The following is a 19,105-nucleotide window of genomic DNA, read 5'->3' on the forward strand; positions in this document are numbered from 1 at the left end:
GCAGGTCTGGCTCGTTGCGGCTTCTTGGACGGGATGCAGCTCAATGGCCCAACAGATGTGGGGTATGGGTACGACGACACAGACAGAATTCAGAGGATCATCGCCGCCATGACCCCAGGGCACAAGAAAGGCACGAAGACTATGATCGCCCTCGTATCCTGGCATATTTGGTTGGAGCGAAATGCCTGCATTTTCAGAGGAAAGCAAGCCGATGCGAGGCACATTACAGAAGCATGCAAGCGCGACATGGAGCAATGGAGACTAGCCAGCGCAAAATGCATTCAGCAGCCCTTCGGGGACGTGACATGAGAGATCCCTTTAAGTGTTCTTACTTAGATGACCTAGAGCATTGGGTCCCTGGGCCGAGCTTACCCTTCCCGGTTGTTTTTACCCTCTTGATCACTTGATCAACCTTTGTAACCCCTCTATCTGCTTAATGAAATGAAAACCAGCTATGCTGGACGTCTTCAAAAAAAGACTACCATAAGTTTCGATTGTCTCAAATTAGCTGTGATCGTGGGAACGATCCAATTCTCTCCTAGCGTAGCATGTAGTTTAGCACAAAACTAGAGGGTGGTATAATCCGCTTATGATCTTCCACAGCTGGACGGACTCCCTTGTCAAATCTGTTTTGACTTCTATTGTGATCTTCCACATCACCACACTTGATTTGCCTTCGGGCACCAAACAAAGTATCACCAAGACTCAGCGGGCTTTCCTTTGGGCGGGGACCAATCAGATCTCGGGTGGCAAATGCAAAGTTAACTGGAAGATGGTTTGCCGACCGACAAACTTGGGTGGCCTGGGTATCCTCGACCTGGACAAATTCTCTCGGGCGCTCAGGCTGCATTGGCTATGGTTTGCCTAGGTGGACCCTCAAAGGGCCTGGGTTGGTCTCGAAACCCCATGCGACGATAAAGACAAGGACCTTTTCTATGCGGCCACGAAAATCACCATTGGGGATGAAATGAAGGCGAGTTTTTGGCACTCCCCTTGGTTAGATGGTCACAAGCCTAAAGACATTGCCCCAGGCATCTTCGCCCTTTCCAGGCGTTCCAACAGCTGTGTTGCTACTGCGATGGCCAATGATGGTTGGGTCAGACACATTAACTTGCAAGGCGACCTTTCGGTTACCCTGATCCAGCAATTCTGTGACCTTTGGTCTAGAGCTCAGGAGATCAACCTTGTTCTAGGCATTAGCGATAGCATCCGCTGGAAGTTCATGGCGGACGGTTGCTACTCTGCGGCCACTGCGCACAGGATGCAGTTTGCCGGGTTGATCAAGTCTGCATTGCCACAGATGGTTTGGAAGAGTTGGGCGCCCCCTAAGATTAAATTCTTCTCTTGGCTCATACTGCAAGATAGAATTTGGACGGCTGGCAGACTGCAACGCAGGGGCTGGCCAAACTGTGGCCTTTGTCAACTTTGCAAGCAGGAGCCAGAGTCGGTGGCGCATATTATGTTCAAATGCCGTTTCACTATCAGGGTGTGGAACTTCATTTTCGACTGGCTGGGATGGCAATTTTCGACCCTCTCTTGGGCCGACCTTCAGACGGTGAATCAATGGTGGATTGCAAGCGAGGATCGGCCAGGCTACTCCAGGAAGGCGGTCAACTCCCTACAGATGCTCATATGTTGGGAGATTTGAAATGAAAGGAACACCCGAGTCTTTCGAAATAAGGCTTCACTACCTTCGAGGGTGGCGGCATCGATTAAGGATGAGGCGAAGACCTGGGTAGTTGCGGGGGCTAGGTTGCTGGGGAATATTCTGCCGGGAGAGTGATCCCTTTGTTCGGACCTGAGTGGTCCTGTAACCACTAAGACTATGTTTTTTCTTCTGCTTAATTAATAAGATGAGGCAAAGCTTTTGCCTCCGTTTCAATTAAAAATATCCGCTCATAATAATATTCGGACATGTCACGAGCGCGCGCTTGGCTTGACACTTTGCGCGCCCAAGGTAGCGCATAACAGCCACGCATACCCGGATCGATGAAAACCACCGGTGCACACCAAACTGGTTGCTGCATTTCCAGGATAGTCATGGCCTCATGGGTCAATCATATCGTAGTGGCAATATGTCAGTGGCAGCGTGGAAAATGCGACCAGATCTGAGATATATGGTCGCGAAAGCTACGCACCAACTCACTGTGTATATTGAGCTCAAAGCTTTAGCTAGCTTGATCGATGGCGACCTCTTGACCATGCGTGCACATGTGTACACGCGTGGGTGCCCTCTGCGCCGTTGGATAGCATTGCAGGGTGAAGTTGGTCGTCGATATTGCCCCATGTGTGCATGTCCTTTTCTTCCTTTCTTGCTTGATGAGAGCATTAGATTTTGTTTGTGCTTCCCACGGGTACGTCTTGCCAGCTGGAAAGGAGAGATGCCAATTAAGCTGGCGGTGCAATCCGGCCCTTAAGCTAGCTATCTCTCGAAGTTACACTATACATGCATGAAACATGCGTCACACTTCATCTAATTCAGAGTACCGAATCTATGTTTGTTGAGGTGTATTTTTCTAACTTGACCCCACTGGTAAGTGTAGGAACAACCAGTGCAATGTATCTTACTTACGATCTCCGATTAACAAAATGTGACGTTTTAGACATGTCTCGGTCATATTTGAGAACTTTGACCACCTATATTATCTTAAAACTTTAGGCTGTGAAAACATGAAAAATCATATACATGTCTCGACTCTCGAGAGTCATGTTTAGAACATTATATTTTTATTGTCTTTCAAAAAATATTATATTTTGGTTATTCGTTGCACATATATTGTGATTGAAACCAGTGGTCAAAGTTACACGATCCTTTTCTTGTTTTTGTGAAGATAAAGTTACATTCTCCAAGCGATCATCTTTCATGAATTAAAGGGAGCGACACGGGGTTTAGCGGTAACTATGAGGCGTGCTCAGAACAGGAACATCATCTCATCTGTTCACGTAACAGCCCTTGGGTAAGCCAATGGGTGAACCCGAGCTTGCAACTGGCTAAAGAATGACGCAGACAGGATGCAAGACGATAACATATATTCTGTGCTTGTGGCGACCTTTGCATATTGCACACTCAAACTATACCAACTCTAGACCTCATAGCCTTATGCTAGGCAATAACCTCTTGAATCTTGATTATGTTAGTAACGGTACACGGAAAACGTGGCTATTTTGATGGAGGGTGCACACACCAACGTGCTTCCTTGGCCTCAAAGCAAGCTACTATATCTTTCTTTTTTTTGGCGGGAGAAAAGCTACTATATCTTAGCTTGATCATAATGACCTCAGAGCTAGCTATGTCATTTTGCTTTCTTTGTAGAGGGGAGTACAACTCACTTATCTTGTCACCATGGAAGAAAATGCCAATTGAGCAGGTACTAAACAACTTTTTGCAATAAGGCAATTTTTTTGCGTTGTAAGGTAAAGCTATCCATCAAGTTTGTTTGGAGACTGTGTTTTCTTCAAAATATGAATATGATGAGCCATCTTTGTCCACCTTTCTTCTTTGCCCTGATCTGGCACGGTCAATGATGTATCACTTTTTGTAAATAAATAGTAAGAAATGACAAGGCTATCAAACTCGTCGATGTCAATTAGCTTTCTTTTCGAGCAACAGTGGGAGTTCTGTGTTGTCATTAAATACAAAATAATTGATTTTCTTGTGAGGAAAATAAGCCGAAAGTAAATATGGTGGTCTCAAAACCGTCCAGATAGACTAGGCCAACAACACATACATGGAAAGCATGGCAGAAGCAACAAATCAACATGACACCTAAACAACAAACCAACAAACAACTTACGACAACCAAAAGCAACTACTGCCAAACAGTCGCCACCCTTGGCACTACAAAAATAAGGCAACATCCACTATGGGAACAGCAAACTTGGGACATTTTAGTGGGGTGAAGGAAGCATGCACGCCACAAGACCCCTCAAGCAATCCAAGAAACTGAGGGCCAACCTTCAATAAGTGCCCCGATATTGACACGACAGGGAAGTGCAAGCACCAACACCTCGACGACACTCTCTCGGACATCGTCCTGACTTTCAACTGCTCCACCTTGCCCTATTGACACCACTCTCGACAATCGCCATCTTGAGATTAATTGCTTTCCCACAAGCTGGACACACTAAATGACTTGGTTGCTCATACCCTTAGTTGAGCATGACTATCATCAACAGACCACAAATGTTGCCACGACATACTGTCAAATTTTCCCACAAGGACTTGTTGACCAAGCCGACAACCCCGTTGCACCCACAGGTTAAGATCAACAGTGATGCCATGCCAAGCAACTGTACCGACAACACCCTGTAGAACCATTGTTGCCTTGTTTTTTGAGGCCAACACATTCCGGGAAACCTTCTACTTGGGCGTGTCGCCCGACGCCAACCTTGTCAATCAAAGGGAGAAACCAAACACAATAGCTAGCTCACCCTCTAAAGTGATTATTCCCCTTGATTAGCAATGTAGATGTGGTTTTCACCCGCTTTAGAAAATAGTACTCAAATTTTTCGCTAAGTGGACCCAAACCCCTCTCAATGGGAGAAGAGAGAGATGCATTATGCGTCCTTGGAGGAAAACCGCAAAATTTATTGATGCCAACATGAAAACTTCCTTTGTGATTTATAGTTCAAATAGATGTTGTCTGGTGCCTTTGTTGTTGATGTTGTCACGACAGGGCGAAGGCTTTCTAAGAATTTCTTCTCAACTACAATCTAGGGGCGTTGTAGAGCATCCATGCGGCCGGAGCTTAGCACATCCTGCATTGGAACTCCGCGTTAACCGGCAAGTGCCACACATGAAAGCCATGAGTGGCACCTCACACCAATGGACTCTTTGATGGGCGGACAAGGTCCACCCACTCGATGATGTATCGCACACCCAAGCGACCGCAACAACCCGCGTGTGGTTGCACTTGTTGAAGGGCGGTGCCTTAGCTTCTCGACCGTGCTATGGCTATGGTCAAAGTTTCGACTACATAAGTCGCAACAGCCTTTGCATCACTACCCGGGCGGCAATCCTCGCGACCAGCTGCCGCATTGAGCACTTGCGCTTGTGCGGTCCCCACTACTGTTGCCATAGAAACGACACCACGCCAGCCCATGACGGCTAGGGCTTAAGTCACCTGACTCGGAGGGACACATGTCAACGTTTTTTTTCGATGCTTAAAAAGGTATGTGTGACAATTGATATACTGCAACTTCATGAATAGTTCAACTTACGCTTTTCTAGTATACTCTGAATTTATTTTTTTAGCATGTGTTGGCCTTATAAGGCCATTATCATCTTCTGCAAAACGTGCATCCGCCTAAGGCTCAGCTGAAAATGCTTTCCTTTTTTTTTTTTTTGAGAAGGCGGATTTCCTATAGTATTGATCTGCAATGCTAGTACATATACCGGCATAATTCGAGATAAACTGGCATTATATATGTCAGAAAAGGAGAGCTATAGCTCCCGGTGCAGGAAATATGCCAGCCAGAAGAAAGGGACGGGAAAAAAAGGGCACAGTTACGTGGCTCGAGTCTTGAGCACTGCATTACGATCCATCTATTCAATCAACGGACGTACAGTACATTAATTGATGCGATCACGCATGCTCCTAAACCTCCTATCATGGACTTCGACCCTATGAGAAACCCCTGCAGTACGGGAACAAAAGCAACTTCGGACGGCCATGGATCACCAACCGGCCAGGACGAAATGAACATATGATGAGTAATTAATCAGTCAGTAGTAGCAGTCGACCAGTTGATGATTAGACCAAAGCAAGGCGCGTGTGCATGCCGTGTTCATTTGTGTTTTGTTCGAAAACAAAGGGCGAGACCTTAAATCGTCGTCGACAAGCTCGCGCCACCCACTCCTCCGGCAATGGCGGCAATACCACTGCACGTACGTACATTTCCGCTACAAGCTTTAGATCTTTTGCTTCTATATATATAGAGCCATGTTGGCGTTTGTGGCTTGGCAGCACGCACTAGCCAGCCAAGCTACTCTCATTCCTTCATTCCTCCTCCTCCCCGGCCGGTGGGTTAACTGGTCGGTCAGCCGTCCATCACCATGGCCGGTTCGTCGACGTTCAATCTGGCGCCTACCATGGCGACGACGGCGGTGATACTCCTCCTGGTGTTTTCGTCGCCACCAGCGGTGGTGGCGTGGAAAGATTCCGGGTTGTCCGTTGGGTTCTACAGGGAGTTGTGTCCCAAGGCGGAGAAGGTCGTCCGGCGAGTCGTCACCAAGGCCTTCAAGAAGGAGCCCGGCACCCCCGGCGACATCATCCGTCTCTTTTTCCACGACTGCTTTGTCCGTGTAAGCCGCTCACTGATGTTCACTAAGATTGATTAGATGATGTTATGCGCGGCAGTTTTTACTTGATTTTTGCCACTGAGAAAGTTGCACTGAAAATGAAAATCATACATACAAGAAATGCGCAACCTTGATTAAGCAATGTTTTACAATAGCTTGGACGTGGACTAGCAACTCAGATATCTAATTATAACATCCTAATGAAACCAACTTAAGGATGTTTTTACACATTAAGGAATAATGTTGTAAGAATGATACATTTTAAAAGCACTTTATATTTATAAATGAGTACAGTACATTCTTTTAGTTGCATGGGTGCAAGTACTTATAACTTTACTCAGAGCAATATTGTGTATGTTTTTAGGGTTGTGACGCCTCGGTGCTACTCGAGTCAACACCAGGGAACACGGCGGAGAGGGACTCCAAGCCAAACAACCCCAGCTTGGATGGTTTCGAGGTCATAAGTGATGCCAAGGAGATTCTCGAGAAACTTTGCCCGCAAACCGTCTCTTGTGCCGACATCCTAGCCCTCTCCGCTCGTGATGGTGCCTTCCTCGCTAGCGGGCTCGACTATGCCATTCCAACGGGCCGGCGTGATGGACTCGTCTCCAAGGCAGACGAGGTTCTCCCTAGTGTCCCTCACCCCGACTTCCACCATGATCAGCTTATCGAAAACTTCACTGCAAAAGGTAACGTACAGATCAGTACATACAGACATACAGTAGTCGCACAACCACATACTTTACGCGTACATACTATATTCTTTCTTAGAATGTGCATAGGTCAATCATTTCTTGGTTTTGGCATCAACATGGAAAATATTACCAACATATACAACACAAATGCATGACACTACATCTACCTTGAAACATGCTCTTATAATACAATACTTACTTTCTAGTGAAGAAGAATATTATTTATATAAAATTATTGATCAAAGTGTAACCGTGAAGACCGTGTAATATCTAACGTATACATATATTGTGACCCTGAGAAAAAAATATGTGAGCCTTTGTTTAATTTACAGGTTTTACGGCGGAGGAGCTGGTGACACTGTCCGGAGCCCACAGCATCGGCACCTCACACTGCTCATCATTCACGGACCGTTTGTACAAGTACTACAACGACGGAGCATACGGCACTGACCCGGCGATGCCGGCGGCATACGCGGCACACCTCAAGAAGAAGTGCCCACCGGAGACGGCGGCGCACAACGACACCACAATGGTGCAGCTTGACGACGTGACACCGTTCGTGATGGACAACCAGTACTACAAGAACTTGCTGGCTGGCACGGTGGCGTTCGACTCGGACATGGCGCTCATGGACGACCCTGAGACGGCGGCCCTCGTCGAGCTCTACGCCCGGGAGCCCTCCGACTACTGGACCGAGCGATTCGCCGCCGCGATGGTGAAGATCAGCAAGATGGACGTGCTCACCGGCAGCGAGGGGGAGATCAGGCTCAACTGCTCCAAGGTGAACTAGTAATTGATTGAGCTATTGGTTTCTGCGCTTGTCTATGTATGCTTGGGGAAATTCACGATATATGTTCTATTGTGTTATTTTTCTTTGGTTCGTTTTTATATGGTGGTGTGAAATATGGAAGCACATTTCCAAGAATGCATATATTTCGATTTGAGTTGTGAATTCGAAAAGAAACAATCATGTACTATTACGTCATGTTTGCACATTTCCCTTTTAGTACCATCACTTTGTGGACTTCTCGATGAAATATGGCTCGGATGCTTAACTGAACTGTGGTCGATCAAGCAAACAGGGTGAATACAATTGCGACCAAAAGCACAGAACAACCTTCCACAAACGCGCCAGCAGAAAAAAGCGAGAAGAAGGGCAATGGAGCATTGCTATCATCAACAATGGCAAATGATGCTTAAGAATTTGCAAAAATGAAAAAAAAAGTGGGGTCAACTGAAACCCACATGATGTAACAGATCAAAAGACACCAGGCTTTTCTCCTGCACCGGTTGGCGCCGTCGTCGGTTCGCCTAGTCTCCGATGGGCTTTGTGTCATGGAGGTGCCGAGGACCTTGCCTCCTCACTGGCGGAAGGAACATCACTCTAGCTTTTGTTAGGTTCCGCTTCTTGGTAATAATGTCTCTCATGTTCGATCCCGGCCCCGATGATGTGTCTAGCGTCGTCGGAAGACATGTGGAGGTATGTCTCCATCAGCTCTCGCGGGATTCGATTGGTACTGGTCTTCGGTGGATCTGTTTGGATCCGGTCTCCGTTCATCTTTGTTTGGGTCTTTACTGGTTTTATCCTTCCCATCTATGACTCTTTTCATCAGCGATGGTCGCTGCTCTGGTGCACTGGTCCTGTGAGGTATTGGCACGACGACTTCGGACTGTCTACTACAACAGCGTTTGCCCGACTCTAGTGATAGAAGGGCGATGATGGTGGCATGCCTTTGGCTCACTTCACTGCTCATAGTCGTCGCTAGGCGGTTCATGTACCTGGCTGTAATTTTTATTATCTCTGGCGTTCTTTCTATTGCCACGATGAATTATGAATAGATCGGAAGTTTTTCTAAAAAAAAACTGAAACCAATTGCTTACACAGAAGAACATACCTACAATTTTCTCCATCTTAGCCACTTTTAGATAGACCAAATCGTGCTCGTCCACCTTCTGCAAGATACGCCACAAAATTGACAAGTATACTAATGATAAAATGCTTGTCTTTAGGTCACTCTGCAGTTGGCTAAAGAAAAAAGTGAAGTTTCTTTTCTTACACAAAACAACTGGCAAACAATTCCAGCAAAGCTCTCAGTTTCATTTTTGAAATTGAGATATCACCAATCTCCAAAACTCCAGAAATGAAGCACCCTCATCCCTCCCACTCTGTTTTCGACAATTTCTCTTCCCCCATTGTCCAATGCAGGTAAAAAGCTTGAGGCAATTTTAGATAAATATTTGGGCTTGCTATATTTGATATCCTTAGAGGTGCGGTTTGAGATAAATACTTGGGCTTACAATTGTTTTAAACATCTTGTTGAGAGAGTGTTGAGAAGAATAACTGCGTGGAAGGAAAAGATTTTGTAAGCATGATGTAAAATGTGTTGTTAAAAGTAGTTGCACAAGTAATAGTGGCGTATGTGATGTCTATATTCAAACTTCCGAAAAAACCATGCACAGTAATCACGGATGCAATATGGAAATTCCGGTGGGAGAATGATGCTGTAAAATCAAAAGATACAATGGTTTGGTTTGCCGGGTGGAAGCACTGTATCCTCAAAATGGGCGGTTTTGGGTTTTCTATATCCTCACTGCTTTGATGTGGCAATGCTGGCAAAACAAGTCTGAATCTTGATGTGTAATTTGGAGTCACTCTGTGTGTGCGAGAGTACTACCAGTGAAATACTCTTCAGATGATAAAGTTTTAAATGGTACTAAGATCAAAAGTGGGTTATCCTTTACATGGCAAAGCATATTGGCAGGCATCCAAGCCTTCAACCGGGGTTCCATATGGAGAGTGAAAGACCGTACACAAATTGATAAATGGAATGATACATGGATTCCAGAGAGATCCACTTGGTTGTGGTAGAAAGAAGGAAACCCCTTTGGAGTTGCGTGATTTTAGGCCAATTTCTATTGTGCATAGTGTGCCTAGACTTGCTGGCAAGGTCCTTGCTCGGTGGCTACAACTGCAGATCCCCTCTCTGGTTCACTCCTTGCAGTCAGGTTTCATCAAGGGTCGATCTATCGTTGAGAACTTTGCTATGGCTGTTGACATGGTTCAAACTGCTCATAAGAGGAAACTACCAATAGTGGTCCTTAAGCTAGATTTCCAGAAGGCGTTTGATACTGTCAGCTGGGCATGCCTCTTCAACATCCTGCAGGCCCGTGGTTTTCCTTCACGTTGGATCAGTTGGATTACATCGCTCATGACCACAGCTAGCTCTCGTATCATGCTTAATGGTGAGCTGGGGGAGTGTTTTGCTGCATAAAGAGGATTCCGTCAGGGCAACTCCATCTCGTCGTACCTATTCATTTTGGTTGCTGGTGTCCTTCAAAGACTTTGTTGCTCACGTTTTGAAGATGGAAGTCCGCTTCACCTACTTGGCTCTGGTCGGATGTTCCCTGTGCTGTAGTACACCGACGATACGTTGCTTCTGTTCCAGGGTAATATCCAGCAAGCGGCAATTGTTAAACAAGTCTTATCTGACTTCTCAGCCTTCACAGGACTGCATATCAACTTTCATAAAAGCACTTTGATCCACATTTGCATCGACTCCAGCAGCACGCAGGAAATTGCCGATCCGTTTGGATGCCCCATCTCAAGCTTCCCGTGCACTTACCTGGGCCTGCCACTATCTTTACACGAGATTAAGCATGGTATGCTTCTACCTATCATCCACCAGGTTGATAAAAGATTATCAGGCTGGCTTGCTACCTTTCTGTCAATGGGTGGTCGTTTGACCCTCGTTAAGTCAGTACTAGCTAGCATTCCAAGCTACTACATGACATGTTTCCTTTGACCTAAGGAATCCATTGGTAAGTTGGAAAAGTTGTTGACGGCTTTTTTCTGACAAGGCAAGAATACAGTAAAAGGAGGCGAATGCCTAGTTGCTTGGCACTTCGCCACTCTACCACGATCTTCCGGCGGTCTGGGTATCAGGGATCTTTTTGCTCATAACCAAGCGTTGCTCAGCAAGTTCACAGCTAAAGTTTTGCAGTCCTCAGATGTCCCATGCTTTCAATGGTTTGCTCAAAAGTACTGCAAGCATACTATACCTCTGAAGAACTCCAACCAAGACACGTCAATCTGGAAGAACTTCAAGCAGTTCATTCCTGTTGTTCTAGCGTCCTCTCAGTGCTCGTTGGGTAACATATCTCCTTCTGGCAGGACAGTTGGCTACCGGTCGGGCAACTTTGTTTTGCTCTGCCTACCCTATTCTCTTATGCCAAGGATGGCAGTTGCATGGTAGCTTCTCAGTTCTCCATGGTACCTGGCGCATTCAGCTTCATCCTAACCTTTCAGCTACTGCCATTCAGGAATTGCAGCTGCTGCACTCTTTTCTTGCCGTTGCACCAGCAGCCTCTGGTTATGACATCAGAAGTTCTGCTATACACCATAAGCCAATCACTACATCTCAGGTTTACCACCTTCTTACCTCCAGAGGTGTGCGCTGCGAGTTTAGCTCCTGGATTTGGGACCAGATCATCCCTCTGAGGTACCGCGTTTTTCTGTGGCTGACCTTCTAGGGGAGACTGAATACAAGAGACAACATGTTAAGGAAACAATGGTCATCGGTCACCACGCATCCAGACTGTGACATTTGCCCTGCCAAAGAGTCTGCTAGTCACATTGTTCTGCGCTGCTACCCGACGTCTATCATCTGGCACGCACTCCACGTAAGCAACCTGCCTCCAGCTCTGCGGACCTGATCACTTTCATGCAAAGAGCACAGCTGACTTGGGCCACCTCCAACAAAGTACACATTCTATTCGTGGCGGCTGCTGTCACACTTTGGCACGCTAGAAATGATCGAGTGTTCAATGGTAAACGATGGTCTCCCACACATCTCAGGCAATATGCGTCGCAGCTCCTCGAGACATGGCAACACCGGGCCACAAGGCAGGTTGACAAGGATGCTATTACATGCTGGATAAATCTCCTAGGCTAATTTAGCTTTTGTAGCTTGTGTCCCTGCCTTCCCCCCCTTCCTGTACCTCACTCTCTTTCAAATGGCTGCTTATATCCATGGCACCACGGTTCTCAATGTAAGCTTCATGTAATCGACCTCTTGGTCCTCAGGCCTCGGCCTGTTTTGAAATATATAAGATAGAACCTCATCTACCTTTCATTTCAAAAAAAATACATGGATTCCAGATAGCCCCACAACACGAATTGTCACCCCCAAGAAGAGCTCGGGTATAGCTAAAAAGAAGCTTGGCAATTGGGAAAAAGTTTCTGACTTATTCAACAATAGGCTTGCGGGATGAAGACCTCTTGCATGATCCAGCTTCCAACATACGGATTGCAGGATTTCGGAGCTTGAAGGTTTACAAAAGTAGGAGTACGTCGCTAGGTGGACTACGAATCTTGATGTATTTTTTATCGTTTCTGATGCTCATTGTACTATCATGATTGAAAATGAATAAATCGCAAATTTTCCTAAAAAAAAGAATATGGGTACGAGGATTGTTGAATAATCACGTATGAAGATCATGTGGAGCCATAATAAAGAAAAGGATCCGTCTGTGTATGGCATACATAGATAACATTTTCCTCTTATCTCCCGAAATCACTAATTAAGGAGCACTATTTGCAAAGGTCACTCCCACCTTCCTAGGATGCAACAAGTCTCGTCGCAACCTGGAAGTTTTTCTTTTTTCGTAGATCTGTTTATTCAAAATATTTTATCTCTTAAATCATGCGTTCAAATCTCGAACCGTTTTCATCATTGGATTCCTCGCGTCGAGATCTTCAAAACTAGATCCAATGTTGATAGCTTTTGACGAACTCTTTTTTCATAAAAAACGGGCGAAAAAACCGAACCGGGAGCACTTTTTTTCCTTTCCAAAAGGGGCATGAATGTGCCTCTCGCGGAAGCAAATCTGTGCTTGCACGAGAAGTAAACCCGTGCCTCTCACAGAAGGAAAAGAAAACACTTTTTTTCTATGTCCTAGAGGCACGGCCGTGCCTCTTGCCGAAGAAAATCTATGCCTCTCGCGGAAGCAAAACCGTACCTTTTGCAGAAGGAAAAAAATGCTCTTTTTTGTTTCCTAGAGGCACGGCCGTGGCTCTTACGGAAGGAAAAGAAAAAAGAAAACACATTTTTTTTCCTTTTCCAAGAGGCATGCACGTGCCTCCGTGCTTCTCGCAGAAGCAAAAAGTTACATTTTTTCTGTTTCTGAGAGGCACAGCCGTGCCTCTCGCCAAAGCAAAGAGAAAGACATGTTTTTTTCAAAAGCTAAGAAAGACCAGTGGAAAACCAAAAAGTAAAAAAAAACATCTAAAAAGCTGAAAGCGCATGCGAAAAAATAAAAGTAAAAAAAATCAAAGAGAGCGTCCAGAGCGCGACATGTGGCAGCGGTTGGGAGCGAGGTAGCTTGCAACCCACCGCATGTGATCGTTGCGGGGCTCCCGTAGGAGTACTCCCCCGTTAGTTGCTCCCCTTATCTCCCTGGCATTTTTCCGTGTCCCGATCGCTCTGTGTTTTGGGCTACGGCTTTATCACATGCGGGCTGGAATCTTGGTGGGTTGTCTTCCTTTTTGAACAAAGCATACACGGCGGCCGGGATCTTGGTGGGTTGGGCCTTTGGTTGCTTGCAAATTTTCTTTTTCGCACAAATTCAGGATACTAGGCTTTTCTTTTCTTTTACTTGTTGGGTTGCTCTATGTCAAATTTCTTTAGGGGCAACGATCGCGGGGACCTCCTATTTAGCGCATACAGCGCCAGGGAACAGTGAACGCGTGCCCCCACCTCCTCCCACTGTGCCCCTCGTGAGCCGGCCCATGTGCAAGCCGAGAAAACTGGGAGGCACCTTGTTTTTTTTCTGTTTTAATTTATTCCTTTCTAACAATAATTCAGGATTTTAAAAAAAGTTGCAAATTATGAAATGTTCATAAATTAAAAAAGTCACGATGTAACTTTTTTTCGGGAAACGACAAATGCTCACGTACTAAAAAAATGTTCACCGAATTCAAAAATGTTCTTGAATTCATAAAATGCCCATGATTTCAAAGGAGTTTAAAAAAATGAAGAAATTTTTATGAGAATTTAGTAATAATGACGAACATTTTTTGTATTCCATCAACAAATTTTAAATTTGATGTAAAGTTTTTTAACTTGATGATCACAATTTGTATTCAAGATCATATGTTGTTTAAAAATGTATGAACAAATTTTGTATTCAATGAACATATTTTGACTTTGATGGGCATGTTCGGAAAAGCTATGGAAGAATTTGGAATTTGATGAACATTTTTTAAATCCAATGAGCAAAACTTAAATTTGATCAACATATTTTGAATTGTTGAATTTTCTTTACATTGATGAATTTGTTCTAGAATTTGACAAACAAAAAAATGTACACGGATTTGAAAAGAAACTTTGCAAAAAAAGTGAAAAGAAAAAAGTACATGTTTTAAAAAAATGATCATGATTTCAAAAATTGTTCAAGACATTGAAAGGTATTTTCAAATAGAAAGCAAAAAAGAATAAGAAATAAAATTTTTGAAATTGATGAACACTTTGTATATCCGATGAATAAAATTTGAATTCAATGATTTTTTTACATCAATGAACATTTTATGAAATTGATGAAACAAAAAGTGTTTGTGAATTTGAAAAGCAATTTGGCCAAAAAAATGAAAAATAAAGAAGAGAAAAGAAAAATGAAACTTTTAACATAAAATAAAAAGAGAAAAGAAAACAGGAGGAAAAATAAAAATAAAATGAAAATGAAAAATATAAAAACAAAAATAATGAAAAGAAATAAAGGGAAAAACGAAAAAAGTACGGGAAATGGTCCGGCCCATACGTACACCCGCGCGCAAAGAGGGTGCGTTATATACGTAGCAAGTCAGCGACCTATGAGCCATATAGGAGCCCACTACAGGCGCGCCTGTCTTACGTTCAGCCAGTCGAGCTTCTCACCTTCTGAAGCGAGCTTGAGCATATGTGCCGTCCAGTTCCCGGTAATACGCTGCCTCGTTTTCCTTTTATTTTTTTCAGGTTTTTATATTGTTTTTCTTGTATCATTTACAATTGAAAAATGTTAGCCTTGCATTTGGAAAATGTTGAATCTGTATACAAAGAATGTTGATCATGTATATAAAAATATTAATAAAGCATTTGATTTTTCTAACAACTATATCCAAAATGTTAGGCAAAAATTAGGAAAAATGTTAAATGTGTATAGAATTTTTTTTACTATGCACTAAAAAATAATTTTTTTTATCATTGTATAAAAAATGTTAAACAAGCATTTGAAAAATGTTAAACAATACTGCAAAAATGTTAATAAAGAATTTGGGAAATGTTAAACGTGTATAGGAAAAATGTTGATCATCCCTTGGAAAAACGTTAATCTTGCATCTGAAAATATGTTGATAAAGCATTTAAAAAAAAATAATAAATGTGCATAGAAAAAATGTTTAGGATGTATTACGAAATTTTAATCTTGTATCTGAAAAATGTTAATCCAGCATTGGAAAAATGTTTAAAATATGTATATGATTGTTTATAGATTATGCATTCAAAAAATGTTAATCAATAATTAAAAAATGTTAAAAAGTTGTATACAAAAAATGTTGACTATGTATTAAAAAGATTAAAATATTCATTGGAAAAATGTCAAGCATGTAATTGAGAAATGTTGTTGAAATGTAAAAAAAATATAGAATGAAAACACAAAAGAAACAAAGAAAAAAAAGAAACCAAATAAAGAAAAAAATTGAAATAAAAAATTAAACGGCAGAACCAAATAAAAAATGATAAAAAGTGGATAATAAAATGAAAAATAAAACTAAAGAAAATAAATGAAAACCAGGAAAGAAAGAATAGAAAGAAAGTACTAAACAAGTGACAAGAGAAAAGAAAAACAAAAAAACTCAAAAGTTGTTGGAAATCTGGTTTTCTTTTACTTCGAGTAGTTTGCGCCCTTCATATCAGACATGAAATGATCGATGACTTGTTGGCTAGAAGCGCAAAGAAGTAACAAGGAAATCGAGGTTTATAATCTCACACTTTTCTTTCTCCCTGTGACTTATTTATTTTAAGAGCGATGACGGGCTGGCACGTTATTATAGAGCTCGACATGAGAGAACCTATCATCTCGCTTAATGCGAGATATAGCTCACGCGAGGGGCAATACGGATGGTGAAAAAAAACACATGAACAAATCTGGCCTTTTTAGATCAATACCAATCTGGCCTTTGTACTGTACACACACACGTGTTTGCTTGCCATGCCTTTTCGGGTCTGTTTTTTATTTTGAATTCTTTTAGTGAAATAAAAAATCTTCAAATATTTATAAATTTTTCATAAATTTGAAAATTGTAACGAATTTGAAAATTGTTCTGAATTCAAATGAAATATTTGGTAAATAAAAAAATTGCAAAATTGGAAAAGTTTAGTAACTTAAAAAGTGTTTATGAATTTTAAAAAGACATGAATTTAAGATAGTTTACAAGTTTAAAAAAAGATTTAAAAATTCAAATATGAAAAATAGGAAAGTCATGAACATTTATTTAAAATTGTGGACATGCAACTAGTCACACAAGATTTGTAAAACAAAATTGTTCATAGATTTCTTACAAGTTCATGAATTATAAACTAAAATTTGGAAAACATCATGAATTTTAAAAATTCTAATTCAAAAAAGTGTTGATTTTTTAAAAGGTATGAATTCTAAAAAGTGTCCTCACACTTCAGAAAAAGTGTTCATGTACTAAAAAATATCGTTGATTAAAAATGGAGAAGTAGAGAAACTGAAAAAAATAAAAAGAAAAAAGAAAATAACAAAATAGAAAAGGATAGATAAATAACCTATACAAAATTCTCCCTTAAAAGGAGAGAAAAAATGGCAGCTCAAAACTACGGCCTGACCGTGGAGACGCAAACACATTATATAAAAAAAAGGGAGGATAAACCAAGGGCATGGATCAACACACAGAAAGTAAAAAAAAAAAACAGCGCGAGACAATGAGAGGCGAACAGGGAATTCCCGGGTACAAATCCATGTAGACACTAATGATTCTTTCAATTCGGATTTCAAGAAAAAACGTAGCCTGCATAGCACACGGAGACAGCAGGCCCCATGCCCAACGCAGGGCTCACAGATTTGCACGAAATTTAGAAAATCTGATCATTCGATAGAACTTAAATGAGGCATAGCTAAATCTAATCTGAATAAAAATTAGCAGATCTGTAAAGAAAATTAGCTTGGAAGAGTTTAGATGGTGTACTGCCATGTTTATGGCGCGCTGGCAAATAGGAGATATATACAGCATTGTGGCATACGGTTGTCTGAGTGCTGAAGGCAAGAGTCAAAATTCGAGGAGAAATGCATCGACCGAACGATAATACTACGAGGATCCAAGACGACATAGCTGATCGATCATTCAGTAGGACTCATCACTCACGCATTGCTGCTAATAATATCTGCCTCGATCTTCCCCGCGACCGCCGGTGCCACCACCGCCGTGGTGACCGTGACCGCTGCCTCCCCGCCGTTTCGCGAGACGGTGGTCGCCAGGACGGGCACGCGGTGCCGCTGGAACACCTGGAGCACGCGCGTGAGCGCGCCCGGCCTTGCCGCGCGCAGCCGGACGGCGAAGCACGACGTCTCCCCCGCCACGACGACCTCGGCGGCACCGCCGCCGTGGCGCGCGCGGCGGCTCCGCCCGGCCGACATCGCCCTGTGCGCCTCGAGCTCGGCGGCCGTGTCCTCCAGCGCCCTGACGTACGCGATGGCCCCGTCGACGATGTCCGCCTTGCACGCCTGCGCCAGAAATCATAGGTTCGGCCGTTCACGCGGCATGAGCTCGATGCCTCGATCGGCAGATACGAACGCCGAGAAAAAAAAGAATAATCGCCAAAAACGGGAACGGACGGACAAGAGAACGAACCCGGTGGGGGAGGTCGGGGAGCAGCGCGCCCAGCTCGTCGAAGAGCACGGACATGGCCTGCCGGCGCGCGCGCTCCAGACGGGGCGACCTGCGCCGCCTGGACGCCCCCGCACGAGTCACCGAGTCCTCGACCAACGTCGTCCCCGGCGAGCTTTCGGTTCCCAGACCCAGAGCCAACCCCAGCGCCTGCGCCTCCTCGGCCATGGCGGGGCGATCGATCTCGTCGGAGCAACCGGCGCGAGTGCCTCTCTGTTTTTATGGGGTTGCGAGCCGGGGTACACTCTGTGTTGGGCAGCGGAGCGCAGCGCCATTGGGGACGGGCATGGTGTCAGCTTTTGAGTTGGTGGTGCCTGGTCCGGAAGGGAAAAAGAGCTGGGCTGGCACGTTCACGGCAGGGGCAAAAGGAGACCAGAAATGTACCCTCGTCCTCCTCAAGAGAAAACTGCACAGAGCAAAAGGCTCTCTCCATGCTTGGGGTAGGGGGCATCTTTATATTGTCAGGTATAATCAGGATACAGCTGGGTGTCAAAAGACTTTAGTGAAGTGAGCGTGCAGCATCTTTGATCTGAACTTGGGTGCACATTCACATTGGTTGTGAACTTGTGATGTATAGACATATAGTGTCACGTATAAGAAACAAGAAAAAGTAGGGGGCATCTTTAGTGTCACGTATTCATGATACAGCTGGTTGTCAAAGGCTTGGGGTGAAAACTTGGGTGGACATACACATTGGTGGTGACATATTGTTCCAAGTAATATTTTACAAACTAACATCAAGCAAACTAGAGTGATTACTATGAAATGACATTTTTTTTAAAGACTCATATCTATTATAAAAAATCATTGAGATTACAAAGCATTAAGAAAATCATGGATGTTCACAAAATAGGTGTTTACAAACCCTAAAAATTGAAACTTCAAACTCGAAAGACACGGAGATACAAAAAAGACAAATTTCAATGTGAATAGTGCCAATTTAGCTTTTATCTTTTTGTGACATTATTCATGTTGATTTTTTTAAAAAAATATGTATTATAGGTTTGGAGTTAAAAAAAATAGACGTTGTATACATTTATCTTGTGAACATCCGCAGTTTTTTTTTGAATTTTTTGAAGCTACAAATTTGAGTTTTTTTTTATGTTGGAGCATGATAGCACCAAAGCCTTGGGAGCACGAGATACTCACCCACAACACCTCTGACAT

General features: G+C 43.5%; 2 protein-coding genes across 2 annotated transcripts; one reads left to right on the forward strand and one right to left on the reverse strand.

Annotated features, from left to right (window-relative positions):
* Positions 1 to 5,947: 5,947 nt before the first annotated feature.
* On the forward strand, positions 5,948 to 7,976 carry LOC123087684 (peroxidase 5). The gene is made up of 3 exons (XM_044509753.1): positions 5,948 to 6,304; positions 6,666 to 6,990; positions 7,329 to 7,976. Exons 1-3 carry the CDS (start codon positions 6,056 to 6,058, stop codon positions 7,784 to 7,786), a joined length of 1,032 nt encoding a protein of 343 aa, XP_044365688.1. The 5' UTR covers positions 5,948 to 6,055; the 3' UTR covers positions 7,787 to 7,976.
* A 9,149-nt stretch (positions 7,977 to 17,125) lies between these two features.
* LOC123087685 (uncharacterized) lies at positions 17,126 to 18,268 on the reverse strand. Its single transcript, XM_044509770.1, has 2 exons — positions 17,903 to 18,268; positions 17,126 to 17,775 (listed from the first exon to the last, which is right to left on the reverse strand). Exons 1-2 carry the CDS (start codon positions 18,104 to 18,106, stop codon positions 17,413 to 17,415), a joined length of 567 nt encoding a protein of 188 aa, XP_044365705.1. The 5' UTR covers positions 18,107 to 18,268; the 3' UTR covers positions 17,126 to 17,412.
* Between the last annotated feature and the right edge of the window lie 837 nt (positions 18,269 to 19,105).

The sequence above is a fragment of the Triticum aestivum genome, chromosome 1B (assembly GCF_018294505.1).
Source record: "Triticum aestivum cultivar Chinese Spring chromosome 1B, IWGSC CS RefSeq v2.1, whole genome shotgun sequence".
In the NCBI taxonomy this organism is placed as follows: domain Eukaryota; kingdom Viridiplantae; phylum Streptophyta; class Magnoliopsida; order Poales; family Poaceae; genus Triticum; species Triticum aestivum.